General features: G+C 58.9%; 1 protein-coding gene across 3 annotated transcripts; it reads right to left on the minus strand.

Annotated features, from left to right (window-relative positions):
- Positions 1–786: 786 nt before the first annotated feature.
- Positions 787–10,532, minus strand: USF2 (upstream transcription factor 2, c-fos interacting). 3 transcript variants are annotated; one of them, XM_032323710.1, is made up of 10 exons: positions 10,426–10,532; positions 10,109–10,155; positions 9,884–10,002; positions 9,626–9,745; positions 8,980–9,130; positions 8,768–8,855; positions 8,418–8,476; positions 1,827–1,921; positions 1,534–1,662; positions 787–1,425 (listed from the first exon to the last, which is right to left on the minus strand). In XM_032323710.1, exons 1-10 carry the CDS (start codon positions 10,485–10,487, stop codon positions 1,336–1,338), a joined length of 960 nt encoding a protein of 319 aa, XP_032179601.1. In that variant the 5' UTR covers positions 10,488–10,532; the 3' UTR covers positions 787–1,335. The 3 variants fall into 3 exon arrangements, with proteins under 3 accessions (XP_032179601.1, XP_032179600.1, XP_032179602.1); XM_032323709.1 differs by having other exon boundaries at positions 9,545–9,745; XM_032323711.1 differs by lacking the exon at positions 9,626–9,745.
- Positions 10,533–11,553: the final 1,021 nt, after the last annotated feature.

Consider the following 11,553-nt stretch of genomic DNA (forward strand, 5'->3'; position numbering starts at 1 on the left):
TGCCAAGGCCCACTTGAAACCAGGGAAGTGGAGGGAGTGGGGTCTGGGAAGTGCAGGCCGCCCCCTGCGCCAAACATCTTTGCTCTAACGGCCTCAGTCAGAGGGGTAAAGGGAGACAGGGCCCATCAGGGGGCAGACCAGTTGGGAGCCGTTGGGAGCATTTGGGATGGGGAGCAGGTGGAGAGGTGGGCCAGGTGAGCAGGAGGACCGGCCTCCGTCCTGGGGGTTGCACAGGGCCACGCTGCACACTCAGCCCCAGGGAGACGCAGTGGCGTCCCCCAGCAGCCCCAGGCAGCACCGCATCGCAGCTGAGGCCAGGTTTCATCACTAGCCGGGGCAGGGGTCACAGTGCAGGCGCCAGAGCCACAGGGTGAGGCGACAGGCTGCCGGGCCAAGCCCGGCTTCCTGGCCATCTGCCCTTCCTGGGGGTGGGGGGCTCAAGGCCAGGCTCCACCATTGGCTGGTACAGAGGGGAGGGCTTCAACCCTTAAGGGCAGGGTCAGAAGCCAGTGCTGTTTTTAGTAACAGATGACAGGAGAGACCCCAGCCTCTCCTCGGAAAACATGAGACATGTCCTTGACCCTAGTGCCCCACGCCCCCACACCACATATGCGCACCTGGAGCCTCAAAGGGGATAGTCCTTAATTTCTCCACCCATCTGACCCACCGACAGACCGGGGTCCACAGCCACACACACCGAGGCCATGCTCCCAGAGTTGCCCTCACGGAGTTCTGCATGGACGGCGGGCTCCCTCCCCACACCCAAGATGGACAGAGACACAGACAGACAAGGCGGGGCCACATGGGGCCAGTTTATTGCAGTTAAATACCTCTCTCTCTATTTTTTTTGTCCACTTTTCCATAAAGAAAATTAAAACACACACACACACTCAAAGGGGAGCAGGGATCCAGAAACAAGAGGTGGGGTGGGACATGGCCTCCCTGCGTAGGTCCAGGCCCCGGGGATGGCCCCCTAAAGACTCCCCTCCTTCCCTAAAGCACCCTGTCTCAGTACCTCTAGAGACCAAGGAGGCAGTGGGATATGGCAGGGTCTCTGTCCTCTTCCCTCGTGCCTCCAGGCAAGACCACTAGAAGTGCTGGGGCTTCGTGGGGGCCGGAGAAGGGAGACAGACAGAGGGGAGGGAGGATATCGTTTCCCAAGTTGAGGAGAGCAGTGGGTGCTTATCCACAGAAATGCATTATTTCTCCCCGTTTTGTTAAAAATCTACTATAAAAAAACGCAGCTGGGGGAGGGGCGTCTGTCCCTCTCTGTGCTAAGGGCTGGGGAAGGGGCGGCAGGGCCGGAGGGGCCCCCGCCGCGCAGTGGGGTGGGCGTCACTGCCGCGCGCTCTCGCCCACCATCTCCAGGTTGTGCTGCTGCAGCTGGGCACGGAGCACGGCGTTCTCGTTCTTCAGCTCCTCGATCTGGCACATATGACACGACAGGGGGACCCGCCAGGGGACGAGGAGCCAGGGGCTGGCTCCCCACACCTGGGCTGGCTCCGCCCTGGCCCCTCCCATCGCGCCCCTCACCTGCTGCCTCAGGAGCTCATTGTCCATCTGCAGCCGCTCGGCCTCCTTAAAGGTCTCCTGCATGCGCTGGTTGGTCTGGCGCAGCTCCCGGATGTAGTCGCAGGCCTTTGACAGGATCCCTCCTTTACTCTGGGGGGTGGGCAAGGGCGCCAGTGAGCGCCGCCCGCCAGCTGGCCCCGGATGGTGCCTGCCCAAGCCCAGGGGCCCGGCCAGGCTCGGGCAGGGCCCTGTCCCGGGCGGTATGGGGGTCTGGAGGGCCAGGGTGGGAGTGGGGCGGAGGGGGGGGCACCTACCGCTCCCGTCTTGCTGTTGTCTGCGTTACAGTCTGGAATGATTTTGGAAAGTTGGACGATCCAGTTGTTGATCTTGTCCCTCCGCCTCCGCTCCACTGCAAGAGGGAAGAGGAGCATCAGCGGCAGGGCTCCTGGAACCTTTCTGCGTGCCAGGCGCTCTCCCACCAGCGCGGACGGGGACAGCGCAGCAGTGCCCAGACGCAGGCACCTGTGCCCCGCCTCCCGCTGCTTCTCGAGAGGAACAAGGTCTCGGCCTCAAGGGCCACGCACACACCTTTAGGGCAGAATCAACAGCTGGGGACGGTGGGTTCATTTTGTTGACCAGCCTGGCAGATTTAAAAAATCGGAGCCAACATTTAAATTAATGTTACGTGAAATTAAATTTCACGTAGTAATTGGCATCTTCTGAAAAATGGGAGTTGTGGCTTGTGTTCTTAGGAGGCTGGAATGAGCCAGGGCCCCTTTCCACAGGACCCCGGCACCCCCATCTGCTCCCGCATGGCTGCTGCCTTCCATTTTTCAGTACTCAGGCCTTCCTTTGGGCTCCCCAAGTTTGTTTTTCCTTTATCTTTAAAATCATAGTCTGACCATGTCTTGCCCCTAACTAAAATCCCTCTCCAGAGCCCGGGCAGTGAGTCCCAGGCTGGCACTTGTGGCTCTCGGGGGCCTGGCCCCACCAGGCACTGAGTCCCCCAAGAGCAATGTGAACTCTACCTTGAAGGCCAGGGCTGACAGGCCAATGGAAGACGACTTCTGAAAAATTCAGACTTGTGATTTAATTCTCTTAACACTCAGCCATCTCACCCAAACTCTGTCAGCTGACCTGAGTGGCAGGTACCCCATCCAGATGGGGCACGTGCCTTCCCTCCAGCTTCTCATCAGGCTCACGTCACAACCTTACGAGACAGCTGCTTGGGATCTGCCCTCACTGGCACCTCACACTAGGGTTCAGGACCCACAGAAGCAAAGCTGGGCTAGAATCTTCCTCACCTTCCAAGCGCAATCCTAGGCGCCGGTGTGGACACACCCAAGAAGGTCCAGACACCTTCCCCAACCATCACAGACCCTGGTCTTCCCTCCTGCCAGGACAGCTCAGGGACAGACGCCGCCTACAGGTGGGATGTGCAAAGCGGGGCAAAGGAGTATCTTCTCGGGGCTGGGCAGTGCTAGTGGGGGTTGCCAGAAGGGGTCTGGGGAAGAGTGAAAAGGCAGGGTGGGCCAGAATCACACCCCTCACTCCTCATGGACTCTGAGGTCCCCGCCATTGACCCCGCTGTTCTCACAAACATGCCTGGCTGCTCATCAGCTAATCCCATGCTGGCTGCTGGCACCTGGCTCTGCCTGCCCATCGCAAGTCCCCTCCCACGTCCAGGTTCCCCCTGCTCCGGTCTGGATTATGACACACCCCCCCCCTCCAGGGACTCGCTTCCTCCCTGGTCCCTCTTCCTCCCTTGCTCTCCAGGCCTCCACTTCAGTCACCAGTCGCCCTGGGGTGAGTGTGCAATGCCCACGTCCCATCACCCTGGGGAGAGCTGCAGCTCCCCACGGAGGATGGCCATGTCCTACAACCTGGGAACTCTGTGGCTAAATACCTCAGTGGAACCAAGAGTCTGCCCGGGCCTGGTGGCGCTGGCCACCCCATCCCCAAATAGAGCAGTGCGCTCTATGTCCAGGGTTCAGCAGAGGAACGCAACAGCAGACGGCCTCTCCGCTTCCTGCTCTCCCCTCATGCGGTCTGGCATTCTCAAGCCCGGGCACCAGGCCTCCTACTTTGTATTCTTCCCTTCCAGCCAGCAGAGGGCAGGGGTGTGGGGGTGGAGAGCAGGCACATCTTCTCCAGTTTGCATTCACTTTAAACTTACTGACTGCCCGGGGCGCCTGGGAGGCTCAGCGTCTGACTCATGGTTTTGGCTCAGGTCACAATATCAAAGGGTTGTGGGATTGAGCCCCAGGTCACGCTTGTACTCAGCAGGAAGTCTGCTTGGGATTCTCTCCCTCTGCACCCCCAAATAAATAAAAATTCAAAAACCCCAAAAAACCCCAAACCAAAAAACCTTTCTGCCTGCCTGACTGTGTGCAGGGGTGCACCTTGCAAGCCCAGAGTCTGTGGCGGACTCTGGCTCCGCCCCGCTGGTGCTCGTGGCACCCCATGCAATGCGTATGAACAGGGGACATGGATACCGGTGGAGTGTTAAGATTGAAGGTTGCACCACATGCCAGGGGGCATGCCAGGGTGAGCCAATGCTTTCTGCATGGCGCTGGGGCATGGTGGGCCTTCAGAGAAAGACTTGGAGAGAGCACATTGGGGCTGGTTCTGAAGGGAGGGGCATCAGGCAGACAGGCATGGAACATGCAGAAATGTCTGGATATACTCTGGGGTGCAGCTGGGGGTGGAAAAGACCAGGCTGTGAAGGCCTCGAATGCTCTGGTGATGGGCCCTGGCCCTTTCACTGAGCAGGTAGTACGGTGGGCAGGCCTGTGGCTGGGGAAGACCATCCTGGCACATTTGAAACAAGATGACCCGTCAAGACCAAAGCCACACCTATTCCAGAGACAAGCTTCAGTTACACCCATAGGATACTGAAAACTAGCCAGAAATGAAATCTTCCAGGAGAGGGGAGAAACGGACAAAGTCCCAGACACGCTTAGAGATGTTATTGTTCCTCTCTCAGTAACGGAGGAAAGCAGCAGACAAAAAAGTCAGGATAGAAAACCTGACAAATGAGGCACGTGGGTGGCTCGGTGGGTTAAGCCTCTGCCTTCAGCTCATGTCATGATCCTGGGGTCCTGGGATTGGGGCCCGCATCAGGCTCTCTGCTCAGCAGGGAGCCTGGTTCCTCCTCTCTCTCTGCCTGCCTCTCTGCCTACTTATCATCTCTCTCTCTCTCCATCAAATAAATATATAAAATCTTAAAAAAAAAAAAAAAAAAAAGAAAACCTGACAAGTGTCAACCAACTTGAGCTGGCTGACCCCGAGGGAGCACTCCACACTGTGGTAGAGACACACATTCTCTCCAAGCACATGTGGATGCTTTCACAACACAGACCATATTCAGGGCCATAAAATGAGTCTCAACAAATCTCAAAGGACTAACATTATATACTAGGAGTGCATTTTCCATCAGAACAGAACTAAATTAAAAATCAGTGACGAGAAAATATCCTGAAAAGCCACAAACCTTCTGAAATTAAGCAATGTACTTCTAAATAACCCAGGGGTCAAAGAAGAAATCATTAGGAAAATTGCAAAGTATTTTAAACTGAATGATAATGAAAACCAATATATCCAAAAGGATTCAGCTGAAGCACCACTGGAGTGAAATCTACAACTAGAAAGGCTTGTGTTGGGAAAAAAGAAAGATTTAAATCATCTTGAAAGGCTAGGGAAAAAACTCCAAGCTAATTAAGCCCAAAGTAAGTAGATGGAACGAATTAGCAACATTGAGAGGAGAAACTAATGAAATAGAAAAAGCAATCCCATCCGGCATTTGAAAATCAGATTTCACATAAAGATCTGGACTTCTGGCTCCTCAGAGGTCCCCGGTGACAGTGGCCCAAATTCTGACCCGGCTGCAATGGGCTGGCCCCACAGGCTCCAGTTCCCCACGGGGCTTGGAGATGGGCTCTGACGTTCCCAAGAAACAGTGGCAAAGAGGGGAAAAAGGAGAAAGAGAAGCCGATTTGAGATCTACTTCAGCACAGAATCTTGGGATTTGTAGATGTGGGGGAAGGAGCCCAGGCAGAGTGGAGGGTGGCCCTGACTTTTGGTGCTGGCTTGGGTAATTCTAACAGGGGTGCCTTTTCCCTCTGGGAAAGGACATGTTGCATGGGAGCCTTTGGGGGTAGGGGTGGTGGGACTGACTTTGTTTTGGACAAGCTGAGTTATGAGGTGTCTCAAGGACACCCAGATATGAAGATTTTGAAGGGGTGGTTCAAATTATGGCTCTGGAGTTCAGGAGAGAAGAATGGAATAGAAACAGCTTTGTACACAGCCAGGGGCCAGGGCGACGGGGAGCCCTGGGAGGACTCCCCTTGTCAGAATCACTCTTTTCTGGAGCAATGATGAATGCCTACAACTGGGGACAGGTTTGGGGATGCTAACCATCCCCGGGATGAAGTCCCATCCCAAAGGCTTCAACTCTCCTGAGGCCAACGGAAGACAGGCCAGACCTTTAGGGACACCAAGAGTCAAAGCAGTTTCCAGCCTTGCCCAATGGGAAGAATCACATGGATAACTTGTTCAAATCCAAGCTCCTGGGCCTTCCTGTGACTTACTCGTTCTGAACCTTGAGAGGACAGCCCTGGAGATCGTGACTGTTAACAAGCTTCCTGGAGCTACTGGGAAGCTCTGCTCTAAGCAAACCGGGAGGGAAAAGCAGAATGCAGGAAAATGAGTGTGCACAGAGCAGCAAGGAACATTCCCGAAAGGAACAGGCAGGGTCAGAGGCTTGGAGCACAGACAGGAAAGGAAGCCAGTGGATTTGGCAATGAGGTCGTCATGGGTGACCTCAGACAGACCTCTTTTGGTAGAGAAATGAGCCAAATGGCCCAGGGTCCAGGGAGGGGGGACAGAGGATGGATCAAAGACGTGTGCAGGTTGGGAGACAAGAGAATGGATGCAGCAGGAGTGGAAGGACAAGGTTATGAGAAAGACTGCTGACTGCTTTTTGCAGGATGAGAAAGATTCAAGACTTTGCAGGCAACAGGCAGAGCGTGCAGAGCAGGGTGGAGGGGGGCCCTGAGTCACAGGCCGCAGCCTTACCATGTGGCCCACTGCACGGCCACAGGCTTGCGTGTCTGCAGTAGCAGAACTGGCCACGAGCGTCGGGGCAAGTCGAGCCAAGGCCATTTCACACGCAACTCAACAGATGCAGGGTCTGAGAAGCAGCCCGACGTCAGAGAGCCAGTAAGCAGCCAGGCCGGGACTGCGTGGGTAGCCTACTGGAGGCCCCTCAAACACACCGTGCCCCAAAACCAAGCTCGGACCCTCCCCTCTTCCCTTCCAACCAACCTGACGCCACCACGAAACCTTGATTCTCCAGCCTCGGAATCTTCTGCCCCACGCACTCCCCTACTTCATGCCCTGTCCTGTCTCAGGCTGACAGCTACAGTCACCTCCTCTGATGTCCCAGCCTCTGGTGTCCTGTCACCTCCATACACAGACCCCTCTGCTGGTTTCCCCTCTGACTAGAATAAAAACCCTGGAGTAGGGATGCTGTTCTTACAAGGCCCCGCGTGACCTGGCCAGCCCTCCCGCATCGCCACCAACTTCCTCTTTCCTTCTCTGAATTCCACTCTTCTTCAAACACATCCAGTCTGCTCTGGCTCGGGCCTGGGGGTCTGCACTTGCCAATCCCTCTGCCTGGGACTCTTCCTCAGGGACTTGGCTGGCCCGTTCAGACCTCTCTGCTCCAACGTCACATCTCTGAGAGGCCCACAGAGCGCCCTGCCGCTATCACTCTCCAGCTTCTCGTGGGGCCTTATCTCCTCCTCGGGACCTACGTGACCTCACATCACACCACAGCCTTGTGTAATCTGTCTCTCTCACCAGGAGGAACACTGTGAGAGCCAAGACCTCATTTGTTCTATCACCCCCAGGACCCGAGGGCCTAAAAGCCAGGCAGATATGGGGTACAGATGTATTAGAGGCCGAGCCCAGTGAGCTGCTCGGGTCATAGCTGAAAAGGCTCAAACCCAACTGGACACCTTCAGGACTCTCAAGGCCACACCCTGACATTTAACACTTGCCTTAGTCCTCCTTGGTCCCCCACCCCCAACACTTCACAACCTCTGTCTTGACCAAATCAGCACTCCCCGAAGCAGCCTCGTCTCATTCTGCCTTCCCCCCAGCCGGTGCTCTCCTCTGCCTGACAGTCTCCCCCAAAGGCCAGCTCTCTGTGAAAGACACCAGCCTCCTTGGTACCGCAGACCAGGCTCCAGACCAGCCCAGGGTGCACGCCACCCAGCCTAGATTCCAACTTCAGGGAACACTCGCAGAGGGATGACTGTCTAGGCATAGTGCTCCCCTGGACATGCATGCTACCATGACAGGGAGGAGGGAACACAGTGGAGGACTAAGGGACAGTATTAAGAACCAAAATGACTTCAAGGTGGGATCCAGTGTTTAATGGAAGGACCTGACGTGCAGCCTTGGCCAGCGAGGGGCACAGCTTCTGGGAGCTGCAATCTCTGACATGCTCCCCAGCAGACCAGAGCTGCTTCTAGAAATTAGATGGGCAGGGGAACAGGGGAAACTGACAGACAAGAGCACGACAGCTGCCACATGGGAAGGCAGTCCTAGGGAAACCAAAGCAAACCGATTTTTCAAGAGAGGCAGAAAATCCACAGGTAAACATGCAGTCTGCCACTTAAGACGCTGACCGTGAGTTCAAGGTCACTAGCCAGCATGAAAAAACAACCTCCAGTTCACACCTCCTGCCTATCTGTTCCTGACAACGAACTTCTACCTGTTTCTACATTTCCAGCATTCACCAAACACGTCTTAAGCACTCATGGCGTGTTGGCGATCTATGACACAAAGGACTGGGCCTGGTGGTGGCTGTGGGGCCCAGAAACTCCCCCAGACTGTACCTTCGTTGTGCTGGGCCCTCCTCCTTTCATCCCGTGGTGTTCTGGTTCCGTCAATTTTCCTAGAAGAGGAAGAAGATAGGCACGGGTTCCTTCAGGTCCCATTTGTCTACACATCTGTTAAGGAGTCAGACTTAAAAATTATCCCTGCAAAGTAAACTCCAGTGCAAAAAGAGGAAAAATGCTAATTCCCTTGCTTACACTCAAAAAGCAAAATTAGAAAATTAGAAATTAGAAATCAGAAAATATACTGACTGCTTATTGTGTGCACAACTGTCTGGCTCCCATTCCAGAAAACCTTCCCTTCCTTTGGACCCCTCACACCAGCCGCTCTTGGGGACCCCTGCACGTACGGGGAGTAGGGGTGTGTCCGGGGTGCAATCGTCCTCTGCGTTCCTGTCTGAAGCACATCTTGTGGCGTCATCATGACATAGAACTGGCCTGCAGGGAAAGCGGGAGTTAGGGCCAAAACTGGAGGGGAGGGGCAGTTAGAAACAGCTTGGGGGGGCTTCCCTCCCTGCTAGCCTGCTGCCTCCCCTGCCTTCCGCCCTGGCCCTTCCTTTACCTCCGGCCTGCAAGCTCTGGTCTGTGGTCTGTACGGACACAGCTGTGGTATCTCCCACACTGGATGCTGGGAAATAGGCAAACCGGGCCTCCCCACTGACAGCCTCAGCTGCCGGGCTGCCGCCATTGCTGAAGGGATTTTGGATTACGGCCTGGGGAGTAGGAGGACACAGAGGCCACACTTAGCCATCTTTGTTCACCAACCCATCCCCTTCTTGCCATGTTGGACGTTCCCCACGCGCTCAGGACCATGGGAAATCCCTCTGTGTGTGCCACTCTGCCTTGTCTCTTAGCCGGAGAACTGAGCACAGGCCCAGCAATCAATTGACAGCATGATCCACTCTCACATCTAGGAGGCTTCCCTGTTACCATCATCCCCATCTTAAGGAAAGAAAAAATGGTATCAAAGCTCTTGACCCAAGTTTCACCTGGAAGAACTGGGATCTGACCCACCCCCCCGATGGTCTAAAGGTAGCATCAGTGTACCACCTGCCCCACCCTCTGGGGATTCCCAAGAACAGCGTCAGTGTCCCCTCTCCATCCCCACAGGGCTTGTGGGCACCTACCAGTGGGAAGGGCGCTGCGGGACCTGGGGGCACAGAGGCAGCAGTGGGGCCAGGACGCTGGGATGCCCCATCCACACCCACCTGGGTCACAGCCTGCTGCCCCCCGGCAAAGGCAGCCGTAGACACGACGCTGACGGCGCCAGCCGTGTCTCCCTGGCCATCCAGCTGACCATCAGTCACCTGGACTACGCGGTACGTCACCTGCAGGGGGCGGCAGAGCAGCGAGATCGGCTCCGGGGTCCCGGCCGCGGCCAGGTCTGAGCCCCTCCCAGCTCGCCGGTCAGACCCTCGGCTCAACCCTCCTCCACTTGCCCGCGGGCTCCCGACCCGCAGCTTCACCTGTCCTCCATTATTCTCTGTGCGGAACTGGTACTGGATGTTGTGGTCGCCAAACGCCGCCTGCTGGACGCTGGCGATGGCCACCGCAGTCTGCTCCTCCGCCCCAGGGCCGTCCCCGCCTGCGGTCGAAGGGGGGGGGCATGGTCAGTGGTCACGCGGCCAAGGCGCCCCCAGTCCCCTCCCCGGGCGCAGGCCGCGGCCCCGGTGAGACCCGCGAGCACTCACCTTCCTGCAGCTCGACGCCCTCCTCTGCCTCGGGTCCCTTATCGTGACTGCGGGGAGCACGGGAAGAAGAGGGGGTCAGGGCCAACCGCGCCCCCGCCCCTTTGCCCAGGTGCACGGCCCCCGTCCCGTCCGGCCCAGTCTGGAGCTAGGGCACCGCTAGGACCCGGGGCCGAGGCTATTAGCGCGGGTTCCCCCTCCCTCGCAGCCTCCATTTTGAGCTGGGCCCAGCGGCCGCTCGGGATCATGGCGGCCCCGGCGCCAGGCCGAAGGGCCGGGGCCAGGGCGCGCGGGGGCACGGACCGGTCGGGCACTCTTACCTGGCGGCGGCAGCAGCGGTGGCCGAGGCAGCGGGATCCAGACCCGGGTCCAGCATGTCCATGGGGGGGGTGGGGGCGGGGGGGGCGCGGGGCCCGGGGGGGGAGGGGAGGGGAGGGGAGGGAGGGGAGGGGGCGGGCGGCCGGGGGGGGCCCCCGAGCCCGGCGCTCACGCCGCGCGGCAGGAGGGGACGGAGGAGACACGGGAGCCGCTCGCGCTGATCACGGGGACAAACAGTGGGGTCATGTGAGGAGGAGATGCCGCCGCCGCCGCCGCCGCCGCTGCTGCTCCTGCAGCCGCCGCCGCCGCCTCCGCCTGCCCGCCCGCCGGCTCCCGGCGGCTCCCGGCTCCGGGACGCGGCGCAGCCGCCCCCCGCCCGCTGCACGCGGCCCTCGGGCCTCCTTCCCTGAGCAGCGACCGCCGCCGCCGCGACTTTTTTTTTAAACCCGGCCCGCCCTGGATGGCTGCCGCCTCTCCCCTGGATCGCCGGCTCGCGCGTCCGCCGCCCGGCCTGGCCCAGTCCGGCGGCGGATCGCTGCTACAGCCGCCGCTGCTTTCTATTTTTTCCCCCTTTTTTTTCCTCCTTTACTTGAGCTGCGCGCGCGCGGCGGCGGCGGCGGCGGCGGCGGCGCGAGCCCGGGGCCGACGCGCGCGGGGGGAGGGCAGCCCCCGGGGAGCGCGCGCGCTGTGTGTCTCCGACGGCGGGCGGGCGCGCGCGGGCCCGGGTCTCGGCGGGGCGCGAGGTCGCCGTCGCCGCCTCCGCGGCCGCCCGGCACTCGCCGGCGGGCCGACCGAGTGGAACGCGGCCCCGGATAGAACGCCGGGGGACCCGGAGGAGGGGCTCTGGTCGCCGGGGACGAGGCAGGCTGCGGGGTTTGGAAACAGTAAAGTAGGTCGGAGTTGGGGGGAGGTGAACCGGGTTGAAGGGGAGAGGAGCGCGCACGCGCGCTCCCGGCAGCCGGTCGGGGGTGCGCGAAGGCGGAGGTCCAGGGCGCATGCGCACGCCCGGGCGGGGCCGGGGCGCGCACGCAGGGCCGGGCGGAGTCAGCGTGGGGCACGTACTCCTGGCCCGGGGAGGAAGGCAAAGCCGGTGCTTTCCTCCTGGCCCAGGATGCAAGTCCTGGGAGAAA

This window comes from Mustela erminea, chromosome 19 (genome assembly GCF_009829155.1).
Source record: "Mustela erminea isolate mMusErm1 chromosome 19, mMusErm1.Pri, whole genome shotgun sequence".
NCBI lineage: Eukaryota > Metazoa > Chordata > Mammalia > Carnivora > Mustelidae > Mustela > Mustela erminea.

Bases quoted from the DNA above. Each gene is read 5' to 3' on its own strand.
- USF2 (XM_032323709.1), bottom strand. From the start codon at position 10,487: ATGGACATGCTGGACCCGGGTCTGGATCCCGCTGCCTCGGCCACCGCT. The intron at 9,131-9,544 runs GTAGGTGCCCAC...CCTACTCCCCAG, and splicing joins CCGCAGCGCCCTTCCCACTG to GCCGTAATCCAAAATCCCTT. The intron at 1,663-1,826 runs GTAGGTGCCCCC...CCCACCCCCCAG, and splicing joins ACAACAGCAAGACGGGAGCG to AGTAAAGGAGGGATCCTGTC.